The 27,493-nt window shown below is 38.9% G+C and overlaps 1 protein-coding gene across 3 annotated transcripts in view; it reads left to right on the forward strand.

Annotated features, from left to right (window-relative positions):
* The window catches only part of ndrg2 (NDRG family member 2), a 41,052-nt gene extending 15,475 nt beyond the window's left edge, over positions 1-25,577 (forward strand). For 2 of the 3 annotated variants that reach the window (XM_067579124.1, XM_067579125.1), the window contains exons 2-16: positions 13,614-13,699; positions 15,844-15,885; positions 17,247-17,352; positions 17,443-17,563; positions 18,210-18,272; positions 18,785-18,845; positions 19,847-19,933; positions 20,186-20,242; positions 20,436-20,539; positions 20,646-20,684; positions 20,799-20,850; positions 20,949-20,996; positions 21,107-21,142; positions 21,701-21,752; positions 22,350-25,577. In XM_067579124.1, coding sequence (XP_067435225.1) covers positions 13,625-13,699; positions 15,844-15,885; positions 17,247-17,352; positions 17,443-17,563; positions 18,210-18,272; positions 18,785-18,845; positions 19,847-19,933; positions 20,186-20,242; positions 20,436-20,539; positions 20,646-20,684; positions 20,799-20,850; positions 20,949-20,996; positions 21,107-21,142; positions 21,701-21,752; positions 22,350-22,513 — 1,107 coding nt within the window. In that variant the 5' untranslated portion in view covers positions 13,614-13,624 and the 3' untranslated portion in view covers positions 22,514-25,577. Of the gene's footprint in view, positions 1-1,182; positions 1,460-13,613; positions 13,700-15,843; positions 15,886-17,246; positions 17,353-17,442; positions 17,564-18,209; positions 18,273-18,784; positions 18,846-19,846; positions 19,934-20,185; positions 20,243-20,435; positions 20,540-20,645; positions 20,685-20,798; positions 20,851-20,948; positions 20,997-21,106; positions 21,143-21,700; positions 21,753-22,349 lie in introns of those variants that run through there. The other variant, XM_067579126.1, reaches the window with a different exon arrangement.
* The last annotated feature ends 1,916 nt before the right edge of the window (positions 25,578-27,493 follow it).

Genomic DNA, 27,493 nt, shown 5'->3' on the forward strand with positions numbered 1-27,493 from the left:
TTCATATGAAACTGACGTAGCGGTACCCAGGTGTGACAGCAGCAAAGTACTGCAGACTAACATGATTTGCTTCAGGATGGAGAACAGATAAGGTCCTGAGAGTGTTTATGTCCTCAACACCTGGTCCTTCTCACTGTGTGCTTGTATGTGTGTGTTTGTGTGTCCGCAGGGTGATAAATATGTGTGTCAGAGGCAAATGCATGCTTGCACATTTTGCTGTTGCCAAGTGAGAACCAGAAATCTCTAGAGACTTTGTTTTGGAATTGCAAAAACTACCCGACCCTCCCTGCTGAATTTGTTTTCCTCTTTCCTTTCTTTGTTAGACATTTCTGCATAAGAGAGTGAACATTAGACTCTGCATAAGAGAGCGAACATTAGACTTATATTCATCAGATGATCAGAGACATGACTCCAAGTGAATGCTAATATTACTCTACATCTGCTAGATGAGTAAATAGGCAACTGCCTGCCAACACCTTCACCATGGTATCTTTATAAGGTGATTATATGACAGTATGTCATGGTTGTGTTTGCAGCTTGTTGCACTGCCCCCAAGTGGCCAAAATATCAATTAATGCATGTTTGAATGTGGAAAAAAAGGGTATAAAAAGTTGTTTTTGTGAACAGCTAACAATGGGGCTGGCTGGTATAATCAAATTTGTACAACTAAAGCCCTTTTTGGTCTGCTTTTAATTACAGTTTGCATGGCATCAATAATTGTGACACCAGTATACTGTATAAACATGTTATCAAGATATAATACCAATGAAAGTATATTGGGTCAAGTTTTAACCTGTGACAGTTACTGTACACAGTAGCCCACTGAGCCTCCGAACAACTGTCTTTTTAAAATGATCCCATGGGCTTTAAAGGGATTTAAAAACCATGTAGGAATGAAATATGAAGTCCTCCACCCCCTCCGTATTTCATCTCATAGGTCGTATTGCTTCTCACCACCCTCTCAAGTTGTGCCTCAACGTACCTCGACATAAACAAACGCATGTGCCCCGAATGCCACCGGTTTAACCTTTCAGCATTTCAGCCTTCAGCCTACATTCTCAATATAGGTGACCTCAATGCTCAGTGCCCTACTTTTGCATACTATTTATGTGTCTGGGTGTGTTTATCTGTGTGTCTGGGTGCGCCTATTCGTTCACGGCTGCAAATACTGGAGGCAGCAGAAAGAGAGACCAAATAAAAGACCGGAGTCTGCCAGCAGAACTGTTTGCCCTTTCCTTTTCACTTGCTGTTATGTGGAGAAAATGAAGGAAGGAGAGACAGAAAGAGGATGGCAGAAATTAGACAAAGACCCGCAGTGAGACACAGAACGAGGAGCGATGACTGGGAGAAATCGAGAGAGAGACGCGAATGAAAAGTCAGCAGCGTGACAAAAGATGGATGGAGAGAGACGGGGAGGAGTGCAGAGCTGTGAGAAAGAGATTAGAATAAAGAGGGAGAGGTCAGTTGGACACAAAGCGAGAGGAAGTTTTCTTGTTTGACATCAGCTCTGTGAAAAACAATCTAGTGGTTGATTAAAGACAAATACAGGTGCGATTTGAGGTTAAAGCCCTTTTACTTCTGGCTAAGTTTCTTGTAATTTTCTAGTCTATGAAAGATGTTTTTCTTACAAGAATAAATTCTAACAAAAGGATTTTTCTGATGGCAGGAATACAAGCTTTGATATTGTATCTCCAATTATCCTGGCAAGCAAGTCTGCTGGCACAAACCACACGAATTGAAGATACTCTATCCTCTTGGCTGGGCAGTCTCTTTCTTTATAGAAATACATTGCTGTTGGCTGAGCTGTTTATAAATGTGTACTGAACTGAAATTCTGTAGGTTTGGTTGCTGTACTGACCTTGTTGGAACTCATGCGGATGGTCAATGTCATCTAAATGCGTCTTTTAACAAACAACAACCTCAGTTATTGCTGCAGTTTATTTGTTCAATATCTTCAGCAAGTTCTCGGCCTTGATTCTCTGCAGATTGATATCGTGTAATTTGGTACTTGGATATCAAAAGCAGTAGGGAAGGAAAATGATCAAATCTGCTGACAGAAAGCAGAGTTTTCAGTGGCTGCAGGGTTTGGCAATATAGATACAACTTTCTATTGTGATAAAATTTCATGTTGCAAGATTGATATATTGTTGTTTTCCAGAAATCCAACTGAGAAACAGTTCATAGATAAAATCACTAGATGGCAATTATAACTTTTGGCTCATCCAGTAAATTAAACACCTTGTAAAATCAAGGTACTATCATATTGATGCAAAAATTATGTAATGTAATTCAAATATTGCCAACACTGACCACAACATTCCAATAGACAGTGGTGTTAAGCATGCTATGGATAGCAGTTTGGCATGCACAAGAAGTGCCAAATGCTTGTATGCATAGGATCTTGTATCTTGTATCACCACAATCGAGTCAAGTGTCAAGGGGTTTGCATTACAGAACGATTACAGCATCACATACAACTACGGAGAGCCTCGAGGGCAAGATGTGTCAGTCAGTCACTGCCTACACTGCTTAAAGCAAGCAAACATTGCCACACAGTACTCGAGAGAGTTTGTTTTGATCACTGGCAAGTACTCTGGTAATATATCAAAGGCAAGTCGGTGGAAGAAGGCCAGAGCTTTTGTCAGTGTTGGACTCTGAGCAAAAGGCTGTGGCTGTTACCTGGAAGCAGTACACATCAGTGCAGACCCAGGACAATCTGAACTCAAAAAAAGCTCAGTAAAAAAGATTTGTTCATTCATTTTTTGCTAGCACTAAGTTTGGTAATATATTAAAGAGATAGCTTTCTTTGTATAAACAGCATAGCAAGATTTCTGTCAGATGACACATTTCTTGTGTCTCATGGTATTTATCGTCATAATTTTTTAAAAACATTGTAGGAAATTAAAATCCACACCAAAAGCTTCTTTATTGTTTCATTTCCAAGTGACCCCCCCCCCCAAGATTGGGAAACTCATCACTCATCATCACTTTTTTCAAGGCAGTAAGGCACAATACATAAGGACTTGATACATTTTAATGAATTATTAATAACCATCAAAAAGCCATTAGTTACAATGAATGAACCCTTTATTAAGAATTATGTTTGACTTAATGATTCTGTTGGTGTAGGCTGCAGTGCTCACATTCACTTGCACTTCACCTTCACCATATAATCACAACCTCACGCTCTATGTTTATCAGTATGAAAACATCTGCTTCAGTCACATCTGAGCATCATCATCCAGCAGCAGCAGCAGCAGCAGCCAATCCTTCTCTGGCTTTTCCATGAAACACCACCAGACCTGCGGGTCACAGTCTTAACGTAGCTCAAGTCAGCCTCTTGAGAGTTCAGTGTGGCTGCTGGCAGCCTGAATCCAGAGCAACTGCGCGGTGACATTGCTTTGCATCAAAGGACGAAGAGATGGAGCCAGTGTGACAGAGCAAGAGGGAGGAGGAGGAGGAGGAGGAGGAGGAGGAGGAGGAGGAGGAGGAGAGAAAGGGGGAGGAATGACAGGGAGGATTGACGAAAACAGGTTGTGATATGTTGGAATTAGACAGCCTGCTAACAGTGGACGGATGAAATGCCATTGCTTTGCATGTTTATGAATGTGCATAAAACAAGCTTGGATTAATTTAACTGGAACAATTATCCGACATAGCCTGATATCTGAGACATGGAATCTGTTCAGTGCAACAGATGACCTGAACAACTGTTGTCTGACAGCTGAAATGTGGAAGCAGAGTAGAGGCAAATGAGAAGCAAGGCGTGCTTTTTCATTTTATTCTCTTTTTCTCAGCTAGCAACATGTTCTCTTCCTCATTTTTTTCAGTACCCGACCCCCCGGCTTACTCTTTATGCAAATCTGTCTTTTTCTCTCTCCATCTCGCTGTTTCTCTTTCCATGGTGACAGACGGTGCCTCCTGTGCAGTTTAGCAGTTATTACACGCTCTAGAACACACTAACTCAGAGAGAGGCAAAGGCAGAGATGAAGAAAGATGGTGTTATAGCATCGGGAAACCGCGGATACGAGAGTGTGTGGAAAGAGAGCAGATTAAATATAATGTTTGAGTTACGTGAGACCCGTATCAATGCTGCTTAATGCACAATGTTGTCATGTGACTGCTGTTTCTTCTACCTTGTTTGTCTGCAGGCTTTGGTAGAAGATATTATAGCACGCTCATATCATTGACCACTCAATATTCAGTTGAGGTTGTGAATACAAAAGTAAATAAATTATTGTAAAGTGCTCCCACCATACATACCAAATTCTACATCTTCATAAAATGCAATAATTTAAGTGGTGTGAAATATTTGTAGAAGTTTCCTTTAGCATTTTTGTGTCTTTCAGCTCATTGTTTTGGTTTTACAGCCGGCAACTTTACTGTTTTTGGTTCAGTCTCATTACTTTCATCACTCCTTTGCAGTCACGGCAGGCAGCTGTGAAAAAGCTATAAACAGACCATGCGCTATTCGACTAGAACCGATGAGAAAGACAAATGAGCAACTAGCTGGTGATCCCAGTGGGGCATTAGCCACTAAAGAGCTATATATTTCCCTAAGGAGTTGTTCATAGCAAAACTGTGCTAAAAGGAGAGTTAATACTGGACTTACATTCATCATGTGGACAGAAACATGCCTCCAAGTGAATTTTAATGCTGTTCCTTGTTGGCTGGAGGTGTGAACTGTTTGCTAGCACATTCCTCATAAGGTGATAATATATCAATGTTATATTTACAGCTTATTAGGCTGCTCCCATTGGCGAACAAAATCAATTAATGCAGGTTTAAGTCATTTATTCAGCAAAAATGCCAAATATTTTCTGGTTCCAACTTTTTTAGACTAAAAAATGTATTGGTTAATTGAAAAAAAGACAAAATAATTGATACTGAAAGTAATCATAACTTACAGCTTTATTCTATTAGGGGTTTGTATTATGCATTGTATTATGTATTATATAATATGGACAAATAGTCTGGACATATAGTCTGTTTTTCAGTAAACCTTTTTTTGTCTGCATTTCTCACTTCCTGTTGCAGCAGAACCTTCCTTTCACAACATCCAAATGAAGTAAAACCAGAAATGTATTAATATAGAGAAAGAAGCACATAAATTAATTTACTCCGCTGTCATGTCAGGACACACCAGACCTATTAAAATAGTGGGGGGAGGAGCTGTGGCTCACCAATCTACTCTATCAATAAATAAATAATAATAATAAACTTTATTTATGTAGTACTTTTCTTTATAGTGTTATAAAGTGCTTTACAAAAAGGAAAAAAACAGGGAAGGGCAGTAAAATGAGAATAAAGCCAAAGGACATGAGCACAGAGAAAATAAAGACAATACTCTTTGTCCTAGTAATAAGCAGTGTTTTGTACCAATTGGAGGCAATGGAGGGAGCCCTGGCTGATACCCAAGAAAAGATTGTTGCAAAAATCAAGCCGAGAATAGATAAAAGCATATATAACTTTTTGTAAATCAGCAACTGATTTAACCTAATTCAACCTAATTTTAGAGGTTATCTTGATGACTTCACAACACTTTTGACTTGATCGTCAAAACAGAGGTTAGCATCAAATATCACCACTAGATTCCTAGCAGCCTGCTTAATATTCGACAGACCACCAAGATTAGCACCAAAAGAGCATTGAAATGAAATTTGGGGGAATGAACAGAATGACCTCAGACTTATCATCATTAAATTTAAGAAAATTTTGGGACCTCCAAGATCTAATAAGAGGAAAGTTGCAAGATTTGCTAGGCTGCTAGGATCTGTGGGTTTTAATGGCAAATATAACTTGGTGTCGTCAGCATAAAAATAGAAAAAAACAGTGATTCTGAATAACCTGGCTGAGAGGTGGCATGTATATAGAGAACAGAAGGGGGCCGAGAACGAAGCCTTGAGGTACACCACAACTCAACTGAGCAATTGAGGAGTAATTACCCAGAGCAACAGAAAAAGTTCTGTTGGAGAGGTATGAGCTTAATAAGCTAGGAGCCAAACCTTTAAGGCCTACCCAAGTTTCCAAGTGATGTAAGGGGATATTGTGATCAACTCTGGCAAAAGCGGCAATTAAATCTAAAAGAACTCAAATCGAACAGTCACGTCTGTCAGCAGTCAGCAATAGGTCATTGGTAACCTTAACAGCTGTCTCAGTACTATAAAGTGATCTAAAACCAGACTGGAAACAGTTAAAAACTATTATTATTCATAAAAGCTATCAGTTGAGATGAGATTACTTTCTCCAGAACCTTAGATAAAAAGACAATTTGGAGATTGGTCTGTAGTTACTTAAGGACACGTGGTCCAAATTAGGTTTCTTTAGCAGTGGGTGAACAATAGCATGCTTAAAACTGTTTGGAAAGAACCTGAAGCCAGAGAGTTGTTAAAAAATATGCATAATAATAGGGCCAACAGTGGAAAAGTACCTTCTTGAGCAGTTTAGTGGGGATGATGTCTGAGATGCAGGAGGAGGAGTTCCTATGGGAGACTGTACTCTCTAACAATGAAAATCTTAGGGGTTGAAACTGGTAAAAAGAGGCAGAATTAAGATGGAAAATAGAAAGAATGCAAGGGTCAGGTTGGATTTGGGATACTGATACTCTCCACCTTATTAACAAAATGAGCAAGAAATTTTTCAGACAGCTCTGTGAGGTACAGAAAAGGAAGTAGAGGGACCACCAATAACTGAAGCAGTTACCCTAAAGAGAACTTTAGGATTGTGGTTATTTATGGATGTTAATTCAGAGAAATAGACTGATTTTGCATCCTTAACTGCTTTCTGATGAAATAACATTTGGTTTTTAAGGGTGTTACATGCTATTTTGGACTTGTTTATCTTCCATTGTTGTTTTAAAAGGGCTTGAGTATGATCGTTCAGCCAGAGGAGGTTATTTGATTTTTGTTTCCTAATTTTAAACAGTGCAATTTGGTTGTAGATGGATAGGCACTGATTGTTAAATGAATTTAACAGAGCATCTGGATTGAGAAGAAATATAGTGGAATTAAAAGAGGATGAATTAAAAGCATCACACAATTTAGCTGCAGAACCAGCGTTGAGAGTGCAAGAATGTGTTGTAATGTGGAGACAAGGAATAGAAAGCTGTAGTGGAACAGCTTTATAGTCAGTTACCAGAATATCAACCAAATTAAGACATTTGAGAGAGAAACCAGGTGAGAGTGCCAAGTCTAAAATGTGACCTTAGAATGTGTGGCCCCTTTAACAAATTGAATGAGGTTAAATATTTTATCAACACTTGGCAAACTGGATAAAACCTCAGGAGCTTTGTCAGCAGTGTGACGGACAGTGGAGCAAGGAAAATAGCACATTCACCCTGACATTTTTGATTATGGAGTCACCTAAGATTAAGGTTGTGGGCTGACTGGGGGATTGGGAGGACTCTGGAGCCCCATTAGGCCTTCTGGAGTGCCAGGTGAGGTTGCAGTAGTGAGGGGGAGCTTGATTAACTGTCATCCAGAGTGGTCAGGTTTAAGGCTACATGTCAACAAGCAGCTCCCTGGGCCTGAGGCCCATTGAGCAAGAGTCATTGAGCAAGATACTGAAGTTTTTCTAGCTCTAGATGTGATATTGTGCTCCTAAACTTGACTACCAGCATTTGGTGTCAAGATGGGCAGTCAAAACACATTGTTAGGTGACAGCGTACTGTAAATATGCTGTTTATTTGATTGCAGTTACAGTATATTCACATACATTACAGAAAGAAATATTAGAATGATGGGATAAATGACTTAGAAACTAGATCAAAAGTAATCACAAACTGTGGAGATGATCTTTCAGAGTTACTTTAGGCTTGTGTGGTGTTTTCTGGTGTTAAATATTTCAAAGCATTTTCATTGGTTAGCAATGCATTTCATGCTCAGTATCTCCAAACTTTACTCCACCGAGATAATCCCAAATTTTCAAAATGGTAATCTTAATCTATCTTTTGTTTTTGTAACTCAACTGCACTACGAATCCTGTTTAAATATTTGTGACATTACAAAAGCTTTTTCCGCTGAGAAAATGTCAGCCACTTGAATACAGATTGATTTCATTTTATTCACATTTGACCCACAAACTCTCTATTTCTCCCGTCATTCATTTCAGTCACCAAGGATTTAGTAAACCCAAGTGAAGAGTAAATACATGACTGTGTGTGTGTGCGCGCATGTGTGAGTAGGCAGTGCAAGTGTATTTGCATTGGTGCATGTGTAAATGTGTTAGATGTTGAGGGGCATATTAACTGCAGTGGAGTCACCAAAGTCCACCAAAGGCCATTTGTAGTCGGGATTTTCAGTATTACTGTAGCTTTGTAAAAGATTCTGAAGCATTTCAGAGATTTCATTCAGAGATGTCAGTTGAAACAAGGATTCGACTGACAAATTCGCCTTGATTAATCATAAAAGTCAAGCAAAAATGCCAAACATTGCCTGGTGTCAGCTTTTTCAAATGTGAAAATTTGCTGCCTTTATCTCTTTCAGGGTTTTGGATTGTTTGTTGGCATTTTCCTCTATTTTCTGACATTTTATAAAGGAAAAAACAATAATTCAGTCAATGTCAGTACATTTGTGTTAAAGTTCTAATCATTTTGGCTCAGCTCATGTGATTCTCTGGAAGAAAACTGAGCAAGACATCGCAACATCGACTCTCAATGAGCTCACAAATCCCCAAGCAGAGCCCGAGATACACAACATTCGATGAACATGAGTATTACAAGTATTTGCATTCAACTGAATACTAACAGGGTGAAACTAGTGAGGTGGAGGGAGGTAAATTTTTGAAAGTAGTCTGCTCAGCATTGCTTCATGAAGGCAGAATGATCATCATATATTTATATGGATCATCTAGTGTCAGAGAAAGGATGACTGGCGGTTATATGAAGCATGTAAGTATAAGACAACTTCATGCCTGTCTGAACCATTCAACAGATTAACTGATTATAAAAATAATAGTTGCGGCTAAAATGGATTTGGATGGAATTTGGTGGACAGATATCTGTTGGCCCAAAGAGCAGTTGATTAAATTTTGGCTGTAATCTCGCTGTAGGATTTCTGCCATTAGATGATTAACTTTTTTTGTTTTTAGCCACAACTACTCACTCAGAATTGTTACACACCAGCTCTGTGTTGAAGTCCATCATCCAGGATCAGCAGCATGGCATTCAGGTGTTATTTTTTTCTGAAAGAGATAAAAAAAATAGATGATGGAGATAAATGAGGGAAAGCTACACTGGAACATACAATATGTGCAAGACTAATAAAGAGATGTGTGTAGGGGGAGGGCAGCAGAGAGATGGATGGAATGAATATAGTGTGTGTGTGTGTGTGTGTATGTGTTGGTGGGGGTTGCTTTGGTGACTAATCATTTCCGTTTGAGACCCAGAGAGACACAGGCCCCCTGGGGCAGCAGTCCATTTTCTGATGAGTGCACACATGCACGTTGACACACAGAAACAGACACACGCACACACACACACACACACACACACACACCACATCGCCTTGTTCCCCCTGTGATGTAATGCCTGATACAGTCATTGGTTTATGAGAGCATGAACTGTGCACACACACACACACACACACACAACAAGTGATGTCAAAAGATCCCATATTTCAGGTTGAAATGTCAGATGAGGAATAACACTGTCAGGTGGACACAATAACATATGTGCTTGATATTCTCTTTCAGCCTTAAGAAAACCAAAAAGTAAAAATATTGCTGTATGGCAACTGTGATTCTCAGTGGCGTTTAATAGCTGAGCACATCAGGGGGGTTGTACAATAAGCAGGCAAGAAATACATGATATAATTACAAAGAAATTATACAAAGGTAAATGCAAGTTTTACAAAACAGGGCAAAAGGACAATGAAAAGTAGCAGCAGGCAGCCTGAAAAACAGTAGGATAGAGAATAAATGAGATTAATAACAATGCAAAACTGATGTTTCTGTATGTAGATGTGCATTTGTCCAGAGATTTGTTGCTGAAACCTGTTGCAAACCACAATTCTACATTGACTTGTGGGTGGATTTGGAGGGAAAAAAATCTAAAGCTCTTTTCAAATACAGCATCAACAGGCTCAATAATGGATTCTCCAACTCATTCATAGTCTGTCCTGTGTACCTCATGCTGGCATTAAGGATAATTGTATCCTCCAGCTTCCATTGGTTTGCTGTTTTAATTCAAGTCGAGTTGTAATTTAAAAATCAAATCATCACAATATAATGAGTAAATAAAGCTTCTCCAAACTGTAGCAAATGGCTTGAGTGTTTTATTTGAGCGTTTTGAATACCTCATGAGGGAAATACCACAGTATGTCTTATCTTCAGATCAGATCTGACAGTGACTCCATATTAGCATGCAATCGATTTATCATTTTGAGACATTTTTTAAGAAAAAATGACAATCTCTGCTTGTTCCAGCTCCGTAAATGTGAATATTTTCTGGTGTCTTTATTCTTCTGCAATAGTACACTGAAGGTCTTCAGGTTGTGGACTGTTGGTCAGGACAAAGTAAGGCATTTGAGGATGGATCTTGTGCTTTTGGAAACGGTGGTTGATGCTTTTCAACATTTTCTGACTATTTTATAGACCAAACAACTAATCCATTAATCTCGAAAATAATTAACAGATTAATCAATAATGAAAATGATTGTTAGTTGCTTAAACGACACAACTACTTAAACTTAACAATGATTTTTATCTTACATTTTCTACTTGGACTAAATTTCCATCCATTTATTTGTGACATTTGTCACATCCTGAATGGACTTCTGGTTGGTTTTAGGACTCTTTGTGTTTTTGTTTTTTTGAATTCTTTGGTTGTTATTATCTATCAGATGCCCTCAGACTTTTTTTGTTTTGTGTTGAACTTTGAGGGACTTTCTGGCATTTGGGTTGCCTTTATTGGTCTGACTGTGCTTATTGTGTTTTTGGTTTTTTGATTTCCCTGTGTTTTCTCCTCCTGTGTTCATGTGCTCCTCCTCTCGCCTGCCCTGCGTTACCCTCTTTAGTCCCGCCCTGCTCTGTGTCTTCCCCACACCTGCCCTGTATCAGTCTCGTCAGCCCTGCCCTGCTCCCTGTGTTTCCCTTAGCCAATCACTCCTAGCCTGCTCTTGTGCCTAGTCACCTGTTCCTTGTCTGACTGCTCTAGTTCCTGTTTTATTTTGAAATGTTTTCTCCTTGTGTTTTGTTATCTTTACTTAATTTACCTGTGTTTTCCTGCCTTTATTTATTGCCTCATGTGTTTCACCTGTGTCTTATTTCACTCACCTGTGTTCAGTTCGTAATCAGACCCTGTGTATTTATTGTCCAGTTTTCAGTTCAGGCTTTGTTGAGTTGTCTGTGTTTGTTCTGTGTTTCTACTCAGTGTCTCCAGTGACTTTTGGTATTGTTTCATTAAAAATTCTGCATCGTATCCAGCCTGCCTGCCATCTCTTGCGTTTGGGTCCACCTGCTCCACTCACCCATGTGAAAAAATGTCTGTCTGACTTCAAATACTGACCTGCAGGGTACACACAAATAAATAATAAAGTAATCTACAAGATATTTTGGAACAGGGGTGGAGGAGCTTTTTAACATGTAAAGCAGTAGCGTAGGCAGGAATCACAGTGTGATTGGGCACAGAGAAAATCAGGTGGGCCCGTCCCAGACTAATCACACTTAAAAGGTTCTGAAACACACACTGTATGTTAACCAAAAGAGGCCATTACAACTATACTTGCCTGAATGCACAGCCACCAAGACGAACATTAACAGCATCGCATAGCCTGGCATGATGGCCACATATTCACATACACACAGCTGACATACGCAACAGTGCAGCATATGGATAGAGATACACCAGTGCCAACATGCTCATAACACTAAAAATGACACCTTAACATAGCCTGACACGGCGGCTACATACCATAAACCACAAATATGCAACACGCACAAACACACACCCACAGATGGCAGATGTAACAACATCAGCATAAATTCCAATGTCTGTACACCCAACAAAAACTATAACAAATAAATAATAATATTGAAATAGGCTACAACAGTCTGAAGTTGTAAATTAGCTTACTTTTGAAGATTACAGCAGGAGACGACAGGGCTTGGTGTTGAACACTGAAATTATTTCATTGTTAACGATTCAGTCAGTTCTCTTTCAAAGGAGAGCAGGGACAAAGAGTTCAGTCTGTATGTCATCATTGATGCCCTGATGCAAGTTTTTATCTGACTGACAGTTGAATAGAGTCTTTCAACAGTACAGCTTGTCGCTGCTGAATTAGCAGCCACATACGTGTCGTTACTACTTGGCACTTGTTGAGGAGAAACTGGCGCAAGAGGAGGTGTCTGGGTCGAGAATGAATTCTCTTCCTCCTGCTCCTCACGACATCTTTTTGAGACAAACTTAGGGAAACTGCCTTGTTTCACCATGTTTTATTATCTTAATCTACATTAAAAGCAGCTAGCTAGCGGACAGTAGGCTTCTGTTCCTCTGTGCAATGCGCGGCGTGGGCTGTACACCGAGTGAAGGAGGAGGGGCCGCTCGCAATCTGGCATCTGCAAAATGCACTGCCACCCAAAAATTCTGACCTATCAACATCATCATATGGTAAACAGGAAACAAGAAACAAGAATTGTTTTACTTTTATTGGTCACATTGTCACATTTGAAACAGTACTGCTATTCACTGGATGATCCAGCAAAAAAGGAAGCCGGAAGCCTTCTGATTGGGCCCACTCACGGCTATGTGCCAGATGTAAAGACTGGCATATTTTCACTGGAAACTAGTTTGAAGGTTAAAGGTTTGAATTCTCAGACCTGTGGAGAAATCAATATGGGAAAGCGATAATTAACTCACCTGTCCCTCTCTGAACTACCACCTTTGTGATGTTTTTTTTTTTTAAACTCCCAGCTGCTCTGTCGCATTCATAATAACACACACTGTGGTTGTATGATGTTGCTTTTATCTGAGGAAGGTTAGCCGAGCATGCTGCTCATTTTCAGAAGCCTTCACCCCTGCAAACTGCCTAGTACAAAGTCTATTGTGTGATGGACTTTTTTCCTATCACCTCATTCTTATTGGGTACTTGTTTGTCACAGACCCCTCAGGTGGTTGTCATTTGTCACAGTCTCCATCTTGTCATGTCTCCATCTGTGTCTCAAATTTTTTTAGCCACTTTCATCTTTCTTCATAGTTTATCATCACACCTGTCTTTTTTCTTCTCTGACGCACTAGTGTTATATTTCTGTTCATTATTTACATTAATTTGAGTACAAACATACAGAAATACTTTCTTCTGAAGCTCTTCCTTTCTCCATCCCATAATCCTTTCCTGCTCATCTCTCCTGGCGCTAATAACTAATTAACTTTCAGAAGGTCCCACAGCCCAAACAAAGTCCCAGAGGAAAACTGCTTCACACAGTATTTAATCACTTGGTGTGTGTGTGTGTGTGTGTGTATTCAGCACATCTATGCCCACATTGCAGTGTCAAGTGTTTGTCTGAAGATGACAGTAAAACTAAGATGTATTCATTGTTATAATAGAGAGATCAGAACAAACTGAAGAAGCTACAACAGGCAACTGATTTTCATACTTGGGTCTCTTTTACCTGCACAGGACGTGAAACCATGACAACGGAAATGCAGGAGATCGCCATCACAGAGGACAAGCCTTTACTCACGGGTCAGGCTGATTCCACCAAGGTCAGAGAAGATAAAACACACACACACACAAATATGCACACACATGTATCTAAGCATGGAGAAAAATACATGAGCACACAAGTACATTAAATGTATGGTTGTCAGTGTATTGCGCTTGATCTGAAATCTGAAAGAATGTGTGTGTATGTGTGTGTGTGTGTGTGTATGTGTCCCTAGAGACAGGAAAACAAGTGTTGGGTTGCTTGTGTGTGTATGTGAGACAGTTGTAGAGAGAGTGAGTGTATTAGCGTTTGTGTTCTTGCTGTGCATATGCCCATGAATGTATGTGTGTGTGCTTTTGAGTCTGAGCAAAGCCTACATGTGACAACATGTGTTTCAAGCGCATGTGTGCACAACTGTGTGTGTGTGTTTGTTCACAGCTGCAGCGCTGGCTGAGATCTGCCAGGGTTGACGTCAAAGCTCTGAGGCAGCTCATCTGCTTTGCTGAGCTGATGTTGCAGTGCTGCAGAGCAATTTGTTGCTCACTGCTGACACCCGGTGGCATATGAGGAAACTACAGCACTAAAACAAAAACAACACAGTTACAGTTTTACATAGAAGTACAAGGTTTTTATGTATTTAATTGACATCTAGAAGTGGACAGGTACAGGTGTAGTGAAAATCTTTCATATTTGAAGCTGGACCATTTTTAAACTTAATGTAATGGTTTTCAAAAGGTTTCCTGAAAAGTCCCAAAAGTCCAACAATTGTTCTGTACAGATTAAACAAATAAGATTGAACACTGGGTTAATTAGTGAGTTTTAGAAGTGCTGATATGGGTATTTCTGAACTTCAGACAGAACCATGCTGGCTGCTTCCCCCTGCTTCCGGTCTTTGTGCTAAGCTACGCTAATCACCTCCTGGTTCTAGCTCCATTTAAGCTACAAACATTAGAGTGGTATCGATCTACTCATCTAACTCTGCAAGAATGCAAATAAGTGTATTTCTCAAAAAGTTGGAACTATTCTTTTGACTGTAACACAGCTTTAAAGATCAAGAAAATACATTTAAGATATTTTTTTATATTACAATAACTAAATTCCACATGATATTTATAATAACTGCACTGCCTAAATGTGAAAATGATGCAGTAACTGAAGAATATAAAACAACTAGAACAGAACTAGAGATTTGGTGTGTGGCCAAACTTAATGTTAATGAGCCATGAAAATCACCAAAATTTGGTGTTCTGAGGTTTTACATTTGACATTGAGAAATGCTGATTACAACGTGATCCACAGTGAATGGTGATTCTGAGTGGTTAATAATGAAAATTTGGCAGTTTCAGGTTATATGCAAACCTCCATCGTTCACTGCACCCTCCTGCATACATTTACATGCATTTAACATCTGTCCTGCACCACTGAACACATGCTCAACTCGACAATTGGATTTTAATATGATTTCTCTGGACTGAAGAAATGACCTTCATAATCAAGCCATGGCTGTCTCTTCAACCACAAAGCCTCCAAGACTCCATTTTCTCCTCGGTGGCAACTCATTTATTAGAGGGGTAAATGGATCCAAGGTTGCAAATGAACAACCCCATTAAAACCACGGAAGACTTCCTCCATATGATCCCCAACATCCCATCAGCACCTGGTCCTCTACAGAGGCTCCCAGCTGCTTTATCAGGAGTTTAATACCACCTATCCTGCCTGTGTGGGTGTTCATTAGGAAGCAAGGCCAACTTAACAGAAAGGGCTATGAAAGAAAAAAACCTGGGAATTTTCTCTCATATATGCCTTTTAATTTCATTTACCCTCTCTAAAAAAAAAGAAAAGAAGGAAAAGTCAATTTTATGTTCACCTTTCATGTCAGATTCTTTGAGAACATTTGACAAAATGACACACAATGGCCCAAATCACACAATTAAGACATTTTATGAAAATGATCAGGTCTATGATAATTTATAAAGCCCTGTACACCTTTACATCTGTATTTTTCATGGATATAGATGTGATTTGGCGTTTTTAGAAATGAATATATTCTCTAAAACCACGTGCACCCACAATCCGAACCAAGAGTTGTCATCTGTTGTCATCTCTCACCTCTCCTGATGAAAAAAAATCTAAAAGACTAAGAGTGATATCTCGACTCTTATTCATTTGTTCTAATAAGACTTTTTCTCTCATTTCTCATAGGATGCTGAACTGGCAGCCAGGATACTCCTGGACCAAGGACAGGTAAGACTATTCAGATGGATGTTCAATTTCTTTTGAGAAGAAGAAGCTCTGATTCTTATCCAAGCCTTTCTATCTTCAAATGTCTTAAATCTACTATATACTGTACACACTACGTATTATGACTAGATGGTATATCTTAAACTATATCTTTTTGTATATTTTACATTTTGGACAGAAATATTCATGGTTTGTAATTTTCTTATGATGAGAATTTAAAAGTTATACACATATCAGGGCTAGAAAATTTGGTAATTGGTATTTTATAAGTCCTTTAATTTTATAACAAATTTTTTGATGAAATTTGCAGGTATTTAACGGTGAATTTCCCAGGACATTTTACAGGAAACGTAGTGCAATTTGGTAGAAATTATAATAAGAAAAAACGGAAAAAGAGTTGTTGCACACTCATTATATTTGGGTTCCTAGTTGTTCATTTGCAATCATTCTTGATAAGTGACACCCTTAACAATCCATTAACTGACAGAAAATACTTTGTTACCAAATTACATAACCCTTTCAAAGAAATGTCCTAAGAATGAAACAGTTACACAGCAGCCACTTTTAGGAAATACATATGAAACTACAACTTAACCAACTTAACTTTTCCCTCCATTTTTCTCATAAATAGTACCACATTTCACCACCTTTTCTGTAAATTGTCTGAAAATTAATTGTTAAATACCTGCAAATTACCTCAGGAAATTAATATAAAATTAAGGGACCTTTAATATAAAGTATTACCCGAAAGTTTTTATTGAGTGTAGTTACCAACAGTTAAGGAGAAGTGCAAAAAATACATATATGCATATTATTTCAACAGAGTCATGGGTAAGGTTAAATATTGTAGCAGTGAATTCAGCAATATTTTAGTGTTTGGAACATGCTGATCATATAAATGGAGAGTGGAGTGCACTATGCTGCAGGAGAGGTAGTAATTTTATTTTACTTTATTTTTTCAATGTGAAAATAGGTAAATGCTTGAATCCATTGTAACCATTGTGAATTCATGTTGACCTCAGCCTCTGTTCCCTGTCAAGGAGCAAACTACAAACTGTTATAGATGCCTTTCAAGCTTTTAGGATGTGAGCACTTATCAAAAGATAGATTCACTTTAACATTAGTGCATTTCTATCTTGAAGGCCCTGGTATGAAACCACAAAAGTTGTGTTTGAAAGTGTTAATGGTATTGACATTAATTGAAAAGGGATTAGAATTTAAAAAAAACACAAATCTGCAGGAAAGACGGCACCCCTACATATGTTTCACTTGATACAGGCACAAAGATTTAACAACATTCATCCCAAAATGTAAATATTAGGCTCAAAAGTTGTTGGATAAAGTATTTCTGTTGCCCTCTCCAGGAGCAGAGTATTGAGACCCCTCATGGCGTTCTGCATGTGACCCTCCACGGCACACGAACCACCCGCAGGCCTGCTATCCTCACCTTCCACGATGTGGGTCTGGACAGTGAGTAGCTCTCTCTCAGCCTTGTCACACAATCTTCAACTTGTTCAATGACTTCTGCTCACTTTCCACGTTCTCTTGTCTCTTTGGCAGGTAAGAGCTGCTTCTCCACTTTGTTTAAGTTTGAGGAGATGCAGGAGATTGTCAAGAATTTCACCTTGATTCATGTTGATGCTCCTGGGCAGGAGGAGGGTGCTGCTGCCTACCCCACAGGGTACGACGTTCTCTGTATATGTGTGTGTTAGCATGCTCATATCCCCCTATCATCCTGCAATAACCTTTCTTCTTTTTAAATAAACTTCTCAGAAATGGAAACAATCTTCTGTACTAGGCTTAAACCTAATCTCTGCCAAAAATACTTAACATTTCCATCTCTCACATCTCCCGCCTCTCTAATACGCTCTTGTCAGAGGTTTTAAGAAAATCCTGCTTTTTCTTTTTACTCTGCGCCTCTTATTTCTTCACCCTGCACATCTCCATCACTTCTCTTCCTTGCGTGATTATTTTAGTGACTCAGGAGGATTTTGTTGCATGTCACAGCATCATGACTGTGACCCTTATCGCCTGATGGTGATTCTGGAAATTGAAGCTTATTCTCTCTTTGATCTCATTTGAAATCCTTGTGGGTAAAAATGTCAGCCACTGTATGTGCTTAAGATGGATAATCAGCAAAACATTATTATCATGTATCATGAGAATTTTCCAATCATTACAAGTAGTTTGGTGAGATCTTAGGGTCAGAAAACATAGGGTACCCAAGAGAAAATCTTGTGGCAGTCAATTGGATGTTAATATGCATGTCTGTTTTTTCATATTACAATAGTTCATTAGATTAAGATCATTTGTGTTTCCTGTCGTAGTTACCAGTATCCCTCCATGGACACCATCGCAGAGATGATCCCTGCCGTCCTGCAGTTTTTCAAGTGAGTTAACCACATTTGGATGTAAATGCAAGCAGAATTTCATTTGCCACATGCACACAGAAAGTCATCAAATCTCTGTACATATGCAAGAATGTCTTATCTTGTTGTTGCCTAAGTCATATTGCATACAAATGTAGAGTAACATCAGTTATACCACTTGCTAAATTGACTCAGAATTTATTTATTTATATAAAGTAAGATCATATTTTCTTCACTGAACCAAAATTACAGCTCAGTTTCTTATTGTTTGGATTGATTCAATAAGATACTTCCATGCTGCCAGTCAGGAAACATTCTGGTAAAAAATGAACAGAACTTTGGCCATCAAATATAGAGGTCTGAGGTCCACTGAGGTCGAACTCAACCACTGAGATTTCTACTTCAAAGAAATGCTTGTACAACTAAAACTACATGTTCCTTAATATAAGTGTTAAGTGTTATTTTGAGTGTATGTTTGTGCATGTATCTTTATACTCTATGTGTGATATTAACATAGAGATTTTCTCTGGCAGCTTCCGTACTGTGATTGGAGTGGGTGTGGGAGCAGGCGCGTACATCCTCTCCAAGTTCACAGTGAGTGTCTTCTTTTTTGGGGTAGCATCATGACAGTAGTTGTCAATACTACGTATAGTTGTGTTTATCAAACAGACATGAAACATAGCCATGTATACCCATACTTGTGACATTTTAGGGGCATTAAATAATCCATGACCTTAATCAACATCTCTAGTGGTCCACAAAAGGCCCCTCCTCCCCTTTCCTGTCCCCTTGAGTGACAGTGGCCCATAATTGACGTAAACAATCATATATCATATAATATTGCTAATGAGAACGGCGCAAAATCATGCGACAAATCAAAATCCTATGATAATAATACTGCTCTAATAATTTAATTTAACTGATCAGTTAAAAATGCAAGTATGTTGGGAGCACTTACTGCTTATTTAAGTGTTATGTGCTTCATTTACAAAATTGTAATTTTTCTATTAGATTTTATTCATCATACATCATCATCAACAGGCAGGTTCAACTCCTGCATATAGTTACTCCATTAACCAAAGTATTTACAATTTAGCAACTGCATGATTCTTAATTTTGCATTTTTGATAGTAGCTTTAGCATTCTGAAAGTGAATGATGATGGAACTAAGTTAGTGGTACCTTTCTTGGCTTAAAGGCAGTGGAATAAAAGTCTAACCAAAGTACATAACAACACATATTGTGATATACACACACATAGGAACATACCATGTTAATTGTACTTTGAAGAAATCTAAAACTACATTTGTAAGTCCATGGGTTTTACAGTCCTCTGTTCTCCTTGATCTCACTGTGAACGGCAGGGGTCCTGTTTGCAGGGGTTCTGTATGCAGGAGGTTGTTTAGATGGTCTGTCAGTGACGACTTTGGGACTCTCACTTATATATTATTGGCCAGCATTCCTGGGGGGTTGAAGAAAGAGCTGGTCTGTTGTTTGAGGCTTGTGCTGTCTGCCTTCAAAACATGCAGAGACTTTACCCTGCACCTGTAATTTCTCTTCTCATCTCATTATCTGTTGCTTTCTTTCCCTCTTCAGCTTGCAAACCCAGATTCGGTGGAGGGTCTGGTTCTGGTCAACATCGACACTAACGCCCGAGGATGGATAGACTGGGCCGCTCAGAAGGTAATGACCTTCTCTTTCTCTTACAACACATCAGGACTGCATTGTCTCATACACAGAAATGTGGTATTTTAATCTGGTTAGTGCTAATGATAGTTCTCCATCAAGTAAATTTTATACGTGAATATGAAATTACGTGACTGGTGTCACAGATTAGTATCAATTGTGTCATTGTTTATCTTATTTAACTTATTAAATGATGAACAATCCTATTGATCTCTCTCTCTCTCTCTCTCTCTCTCTCTCTCTCTCTAGCTCAGCTCAGTGACATCCTCCCTCACAGAGCAGATCCTATGCCATCTTTTCAGTCAGGTACAAGAACAACTTGTCAATAAAGTGTACAAAATGTGATAAATAATTGCATTAAAACACAAAATGTCTTACATTAGTTGCAACACATTTATTCTTTGTCACTTATTTTGCAAATTTTTGTAAGTTTTGGGTTGTAGTTTGTTTTGTTTTTTTTAGAAAGGCTGTGTTTATGTGTTTCTCTATTATCTTGTAGGATGAGCTGTCATCAAACACAGATCTAGTGCAGTCTCACAGAGAGCGCATCTCCAAAGCCTCTAATCTGGTCAACATAGAGCTCCTCTGGAAGACTTACAACAGGTAAACACACACACACACACACATACACATATATGTGCACACACTGTTATATTAATACAAATATGCACCAGATTAAACCAACATGATCTCCTTTTTTCCCCTCCAGTCGCAGAGACTTGAACATCGACCGCAACAGCACCTTCAAGTAATACCCTCTTAATTTAATCCTCACTGATAAAATTATGTTATCGTCTATTTTTTTAATTATTATTTTACATAAACCTCTCATCTCTACTCTCTCTACTTCTGTCTACCTCAGATGTCCAGTAATGTTGGTGGTGGGTGATCAAGCTCCATACGAGGATGCTGCCGTAAGTTTGACAAAATTTGACACATCTGAGTGTAACAAAGTATCTTGTGTCATATTGTTTGGGCAGAGGTTTACTCTTTTTCCCTCTGTGACCACCAGGTGGAGTGCAACAGCAAACTGGACCCGACAACAACCTCATTCTTAAAAGTAACCCTCTTTTCTTTCTGTTTATAGTCGGTGTAGTGTGTTTCTTTTTTTCATTCTAGGTTCTTTCTATTGATTTTGATTTACTCACTTCTTCTGTCCCTCCTCCCCAGATGGCCGATGCCGGTGGTCTCCCCCAGCTGACTCAGGTACCCGATAGCCTCTTTCTGCTACACAAAACACTGAGCTTAAAGCTGCAACAAGCTAGATTGTTACATTTAAACATACCTGGTTAATCAACCATAATAAGGTGTGGCTGCACCAACACACCAGCCTCACTTATTCGCTTCCTTTGCTGACAGTAACACAGGCAATCTTCTTCATGCACATGAATTGACGCATTAAAGCATAAAGTGTTATTTACAGTGCTCCGTTCCCTCCAAAAAACACAAAAAAGAAAATAAACCATTCTGAAACAGTAAATGCTAGGTTGGATCAGATGGAGGCATGAACTCTTGCGAGTGCGGTTAGGGTTAGGTTAGGTCTTACAAGAGTTTTGCAAATCATCCCTCTGGCTGATCCAATCAAGCACCAACCATCTGAAATGATGTAGCATGATATTCTGGGTGTTGAAGTTCTCAAAATTAAAACAATTACTTTTGGGGACGACATGGGGTCACCAAAAATCCACCATTACCTAGTTCAGGTAATAACAAATCATAGTCTGACAGAATCTGTAACACTATGTAATTTCTTTGTATTTGCAGCCTGCCAAACTGACTGAGGCTTTCAAGTATTTTATCCAGGGCATGGGCTACAGTAAGTTCACTTCACTGAATAATAATGTAACAATTACTGATTACAAATGCAGTGCTACACAAGGCAATAATTCCCATGGTCCACCTTTAGGATTGTTCATCTTTTGTTAATCATGTACAGTATTCTTGTCCTTTGTGTGCAGCATTACTCAAAACATGCATTTTATGGGTCACAAACCTTAAAGGATAAGACATTCTATACATTTCTCCTTGTCAACAAATCCCATAAAAACATCCAAACCAACAAATTGATCCATCTAACAGTTTTGAATAGCTTATTCTTCTGTGCCAAAGACCTCCACTGCCCAAAGTCTATTAAAAACAGGTCAACGAGCCACACACTGCTGTGACTTATTTTTTAAAGGTTTACATCTGAGTAGTAATCAATAGGCTTGGGGCTGAGTGCCACAGACAAGGAAGGGAAGTCTGAAAGTGCTGAGAAATGGATTTTTACTGTAGTTTTGATCTTTTCATGGGATTTGTGGACAATATGGAATAACGCCAGCCTTATCCTTTAAATGCTGCATACTGTTTCCATCGCTTTCTAATGTGTGAATCTTATCTTTCCTTCCATTTCTTTCTATCTTTCTCTCCACAGTGGCTTCGTCTTGCATGACCCGCCTGTCCCGTTCCCGCACCACCTCTCTCTCCTCCTCTTACTCCATGGATGGGTCGCGCTCTCGCTCCCGCACCCTGTCCCAGGGCTCACAGGGCGGCCAGATGCCGCCCAGCCCTTCCCAAACTATGGAAGTGTCTTGCTGAAGAAAAAGAGAGAGAGAGAAAGGGAGTGAGCGAGAGTGAGAAAGAGAAGAGGGCAAAGGCAAAGGGAAGGGATGAAGCATGACAATAACACAGGAACAAGACGAATGGGTTACTTATTTGTCACTAAAAAACTCCCATCATTCCCCACAAGAACAGAATAGAAATAGAGACAGATGAAAAGAGGGAGGCAGGGAGAAAATAAAGGCCTATCTCTCATATTTTGCACCACATCTAAGTCCAAATCATCTCCTCACATCCCCCTTCTATCTGGACATTAAGTGACTATGGCTGTTAAAGCAAATGAAGGAAGCATAAGCTTTAGAGGGCAAGAAGAGATTAATAAAAAAAAAGGGGGGGAGGTGGGGAAAGAATGGCAACCGGTCCTCTCTCTCTTTCCCTCTATTGGAGCGTCTGTCAGCCAATAGAGCCCTTTAATTTAGATAAGGGGTGTGGTCTATAGAGACTGCACACCTTACGATAACCAATAGTAATAATTCTGAAAACGGTATTGTTGTTGATGCTGATGACTATGTTGTTGACAATTGATGATGATGATGATGATGATGATGATGATGATGATAATGTAATAGAAAACAGTAACACTTTTCTCTTTATTACACAATGAGTTTAAAACATAGATAAAAAAAACATACTATAGCAGAGATACTTATAACAATGTGTGTCTACTACTTTTTAAGCTAGTTTTTAGTGTTATTTTTATTTCTTTTAATCAATTTTATTTTCATATTTGTAACCTGCCTCAGCAAGGGGCTGAAGCTACTGATTGGTTGATTGTCACATGGTAAAATCCAATGAGAGCCATTATAGTGACTACTTCCTCCTTGATGTTGCCAGGTTGTTTATGTCTTCCATTTGCCCCGTCTCTAAGTGACTGTTTTGTTTTCCCATTTGATTTGAGGAGTTGGGCAGGAAGGTTTTTTTGTTGTTGTTGTTGTTGTTTTTCTTTTTCTGGACTGTTTGGAAGTTGCATGCCTGGTATCAGCCCATGTGAATATTGACTGGACAATATTTTTCTTTTATATTCTACTAATGAGTTGTGTGGATTAAGGTGTGTGTGCGTGTGTGTATGTGTTCAGTTTTGTTTGCTTGGAGTGTTAAGCGTACGTGACTTTGGCAGGTAAGCATAGTTGAGACTGAGGGTGTTTGCGCCCTTTAGCAAGCTAGCACCCTATAGATAACACTAGTCGCACACTAAATAGTGCTTCCAATATTGCTGGCAGTTTCACACTGCGTGTCCCAGTATCCACACTTTTGTACTACTCACCGGGGGCGTTGCATCACCAAGTAGCATGCTAGTATGGATATTGCATTTCAGTGTTAGGCGTGGCCAAAAGGGATCACTGTGTTTATCATCTGGGTTGTAATCTCTAAGCCTTGCCTGTGCATGGATACCTCCTAACAAACCCAGCAAGCATACTTGAGTTTATGTGCGATGTGAGGTAAAGTGCTCCTCTCCAGCAACAAGGCTTTATACAAGCAAAGGGGTCAAGAGAACTGTGTATGCATGTGATTGTTGCAGTGTGTGTGTGTGTGTGTGTGTGTGTGTGTGTGTGTGTGTCCAAGGAAGTAAATGTGAGGTTTATGGAAGCATTTATTTTCTGTAAGCACAATTAACGCAGCAAAGACCGGGAAAGGCCAGGGTCAGTCATCAGTTTTGAGACCAACAAAACCCCCTGTGACTTATCAATGACAATGAACCAGCCCTTTCACTGCCTCCACACTCAGAGAAAAAAAGGTTCTCAAGTCATAGGAAGCAAAAGATTTAACCTTTTTTTGTTCTGAGAGTGAAAAACTAGCCAATATCTGCACCTTGAACCAATTGATATTGGAATTCCAGCCAACAAGCATTTTTACTGCCAAAACTACAATAAAAGCCCCAAAATACAAGGGGTATTTTTTGTCACAATTCCGCCATCAGAAATGGTGTGAGCTAAATCTGCTCCATTTGAATACTTAATAACAACAGCAAGTCAACACAAAGCTTACCACTGCCCTATTATATGCAGCCATTGAACTGACAGCACATTTAAATGACCTGTTTATGGACCCCAGTCCGATATCCTTGGAGTGCATGTGCATTTTTAAACGTGTTGATGCAGCGTTGCATCAATTTTTTTTCTTTAATAAGCAGTATCATTTTTTCTCAGTCAGTTGGAAGTTGCTTGTTTCTTTCTAGTCCTCCTTTCCCGAACCTGTTTGATAAAGTTAAGATGGAACGAAGATATTGATGACAGTAATAGGAAAGTCAGTGGAAGGCCTTAGGCTTGAGGTTTGAAAAGACTGGTACTTAAGAGACGATGACGGTGGTAATAATGACAGTGATCTGTTTTAAGTCACTTCCCCTGGCCCATTACATAGTGCAATGCACAACCAGCCATTGAAGCATTGATTGTTGCACTGATGCAACAAATGCAAATCCTGATGTTTAGATGCTTTGTGCTATGAGGCATAACTGAATAATGTGACGTTAAACTGGGATGCCACCATATTTTAGGCACTGTGTCACTGTCCTGAGGGCTGAAGTGTAGAATGTAAATGTTTGGCTCCTCCCAGACTGAAATTAAAACTCAAACTATCAGACATGGGAACCTTTACCAAATTAGGGGTAAAGTCTGGAGCCTGGAAAAAAATAATTGCCAAATAAGGAAAAGGAGCGGTACTTCTTTGTGAAGAGTTGAGCAGGGCAGTGCGATTGTAAATGCTTGTCCAATGCTTTTGTCTTTTGTTTGTCTCTTAATTTTTACTTTGATCATATTTTCTTTCCCCTCTCTGTTTTGGAATTTTATTTTATTTTTTTGTTTTAACTATGTGAAGTGTTAGTTTACCGTCCCGATGTGCTCACAAGTTAGTTAATCGTGTGATAGTTCATGTATAACTTTTTTAGCATTAGTGCTGATAAGGGAGAATAATATAATTAACAATAAAAAAAGATTAAAGGTAAAGAAAATACAATCAAATTTACTTGTGTGGCTAATTTCTCTGTGTAACACAATGAACATCCTAAAAGAAGCAAACTTAAATATTAATAAAAGCTTAAGAAGAACATCTTGTCTACTGTCTTGCATTTTCCAGAGGGGCTGATGTGAAAAGAACATTGCAGACTATCTTGATGCTTTTGTATGTTTTGTATATTTTTCCTTTGCATTATTTGTTTTGATATGCTCAATTTGTGGCTAATAAATGCATCCATATCCCCACACAGTATAAAAAAGGAATGAAGAACCTTGTCAATTAGGGGGGATCAATAGAACTTTTCTGTACTGATCATAGACTGCTGCAATATAGCCTCTGGAAAATAGTGGCATCACTGAGCACATTATGCACTACATTGAATGTTACATGAATTGTTTTTACTCACTAAATGAAAAGCACCTGTGCTCCACATTGCACACTGTAAGGACAGATTTCTTGAAACAGGTGGGTTGACTTAGGTGAAGATAAGCAGAACAGGACCTTTACAATACCAGCTTGTACTTTCCCTTGGCTACAGTACGACAGTTGAACTAATTCCAACAACCAAAGAAAATGAAAAAAGGCTAAATACAATTACTAATCCACACAGTTTGATTTTGGCTTAACTCCTTATACAAATGTATCAATCTTTTAACTGAAAAAAAACATATCTCCCTGTGGCCCATAACAGGCTGTAGCATCCTCAAGTTAAGCCTGCACTCACAAAGTTTGATCAAATGAGTTCAATGCAAATAGAGCCCTCCACCAGACCTTAACCAGTGTTTTAAGACATTTCTTCAAGTCCAACTGAAGTTAAATTGCCTTATTTGTTTACTATAGCAAATCAAATCTTACATAAAGCAATGATGTGGCATTCTTTCATAGGTAGAGCAAATGGTCACATAGAACCTGATAGCATCCTGCTACACAACCCACATTACCTTTCCCGCTAAAGTTCCCTTATTATCTAACGTACAAACGTGAAAACACATCTTGTCCTGCACCTTAACTTGCTGAACAAGCCACCAAACAGACATTCACTGTGAAAAAAAGGGCATGGCTAATGTCAGTTAGCAGGCTAGTTTGCTAAGCTAGCTGCTCAGCTGCAGCACATTAAACAGACATTACTGAAAATGTCACTGTGGACCTATTAGGTGCTGCTTGTGTAGTCATTGCCCTTTAAAATACCTGTTAGTGACACACTGTCTGTCCATGACTTGTAGCTATAGCAGTTTGATTATTTTGTCTCTGTTCTGTACAGTGTAATACCAGTAACCTGCCAATGAATGTCAATCAAACCTCCTACACACACCCCCAGCCGGCGAGACAAAAAAAGACTTCCTGATAGTTTCCAAAGACCTCTTTTTCTTCATTCCAATAATAATACAAATAATACTATTAACACTACATTTAAAAACATGTTGACATCATTTTTGACTGCAAAGAGGGCTGACTAAATATGATTTCAGTTGCACTTTAAAGTTTTTGGTTAACTTTGACCAAATCCTGTAACTCTTTACCCATTTACTAGTGCCCTTATATTTACCTAAACCAGATAGCCATAACTTTATTTGCCTGAAATAAGTATTGTGACAAATACTGCATTCCAATATCTAAGCATTATAATACTGTGCTAAACAAATGTATGTGACCAGCCTACAACTCAGATCTCCAATGCAGGCCAATGCCAGTATCATATTATACCACACGATGGCGTGTGGAAGGGAAGTGAGTAGATTCTATCCCTGCCCTGTCTGCTGTTGAGTCCCTGAACACTTCCCCATCAATTAAATCTGCTTCAGTTCTATAGAGTAAGGACTACATATATGTCATTACCTCTCAAAGACTGTGTAAAATTCTTAATTTACTGGTAATGAGATTTGATGTTCCTTGGAATTTGATGATTATTATCATACATGTAATAATATACTGTAGTAATATGTGTTTAAAGTAAATGGACAATAGCATCAGGTCACTCTGGGATGATTATAACTTCTTATGTTTATT

The sequence above is a fragment of the Thunnus thynnus genome, chromosome 22 (assembly GCF_963924715.1).
Source record: "Thunnus thynnus chromosome 22, fThuThy2.1, whole genome shotgun sequence".
Classification (NCBI taxonomy): Eukaryota; Metazoa; Chordata; class Actinopteri; order Scombriformes; family Scombridae; genus Thunnus; species Thunnus thynnus.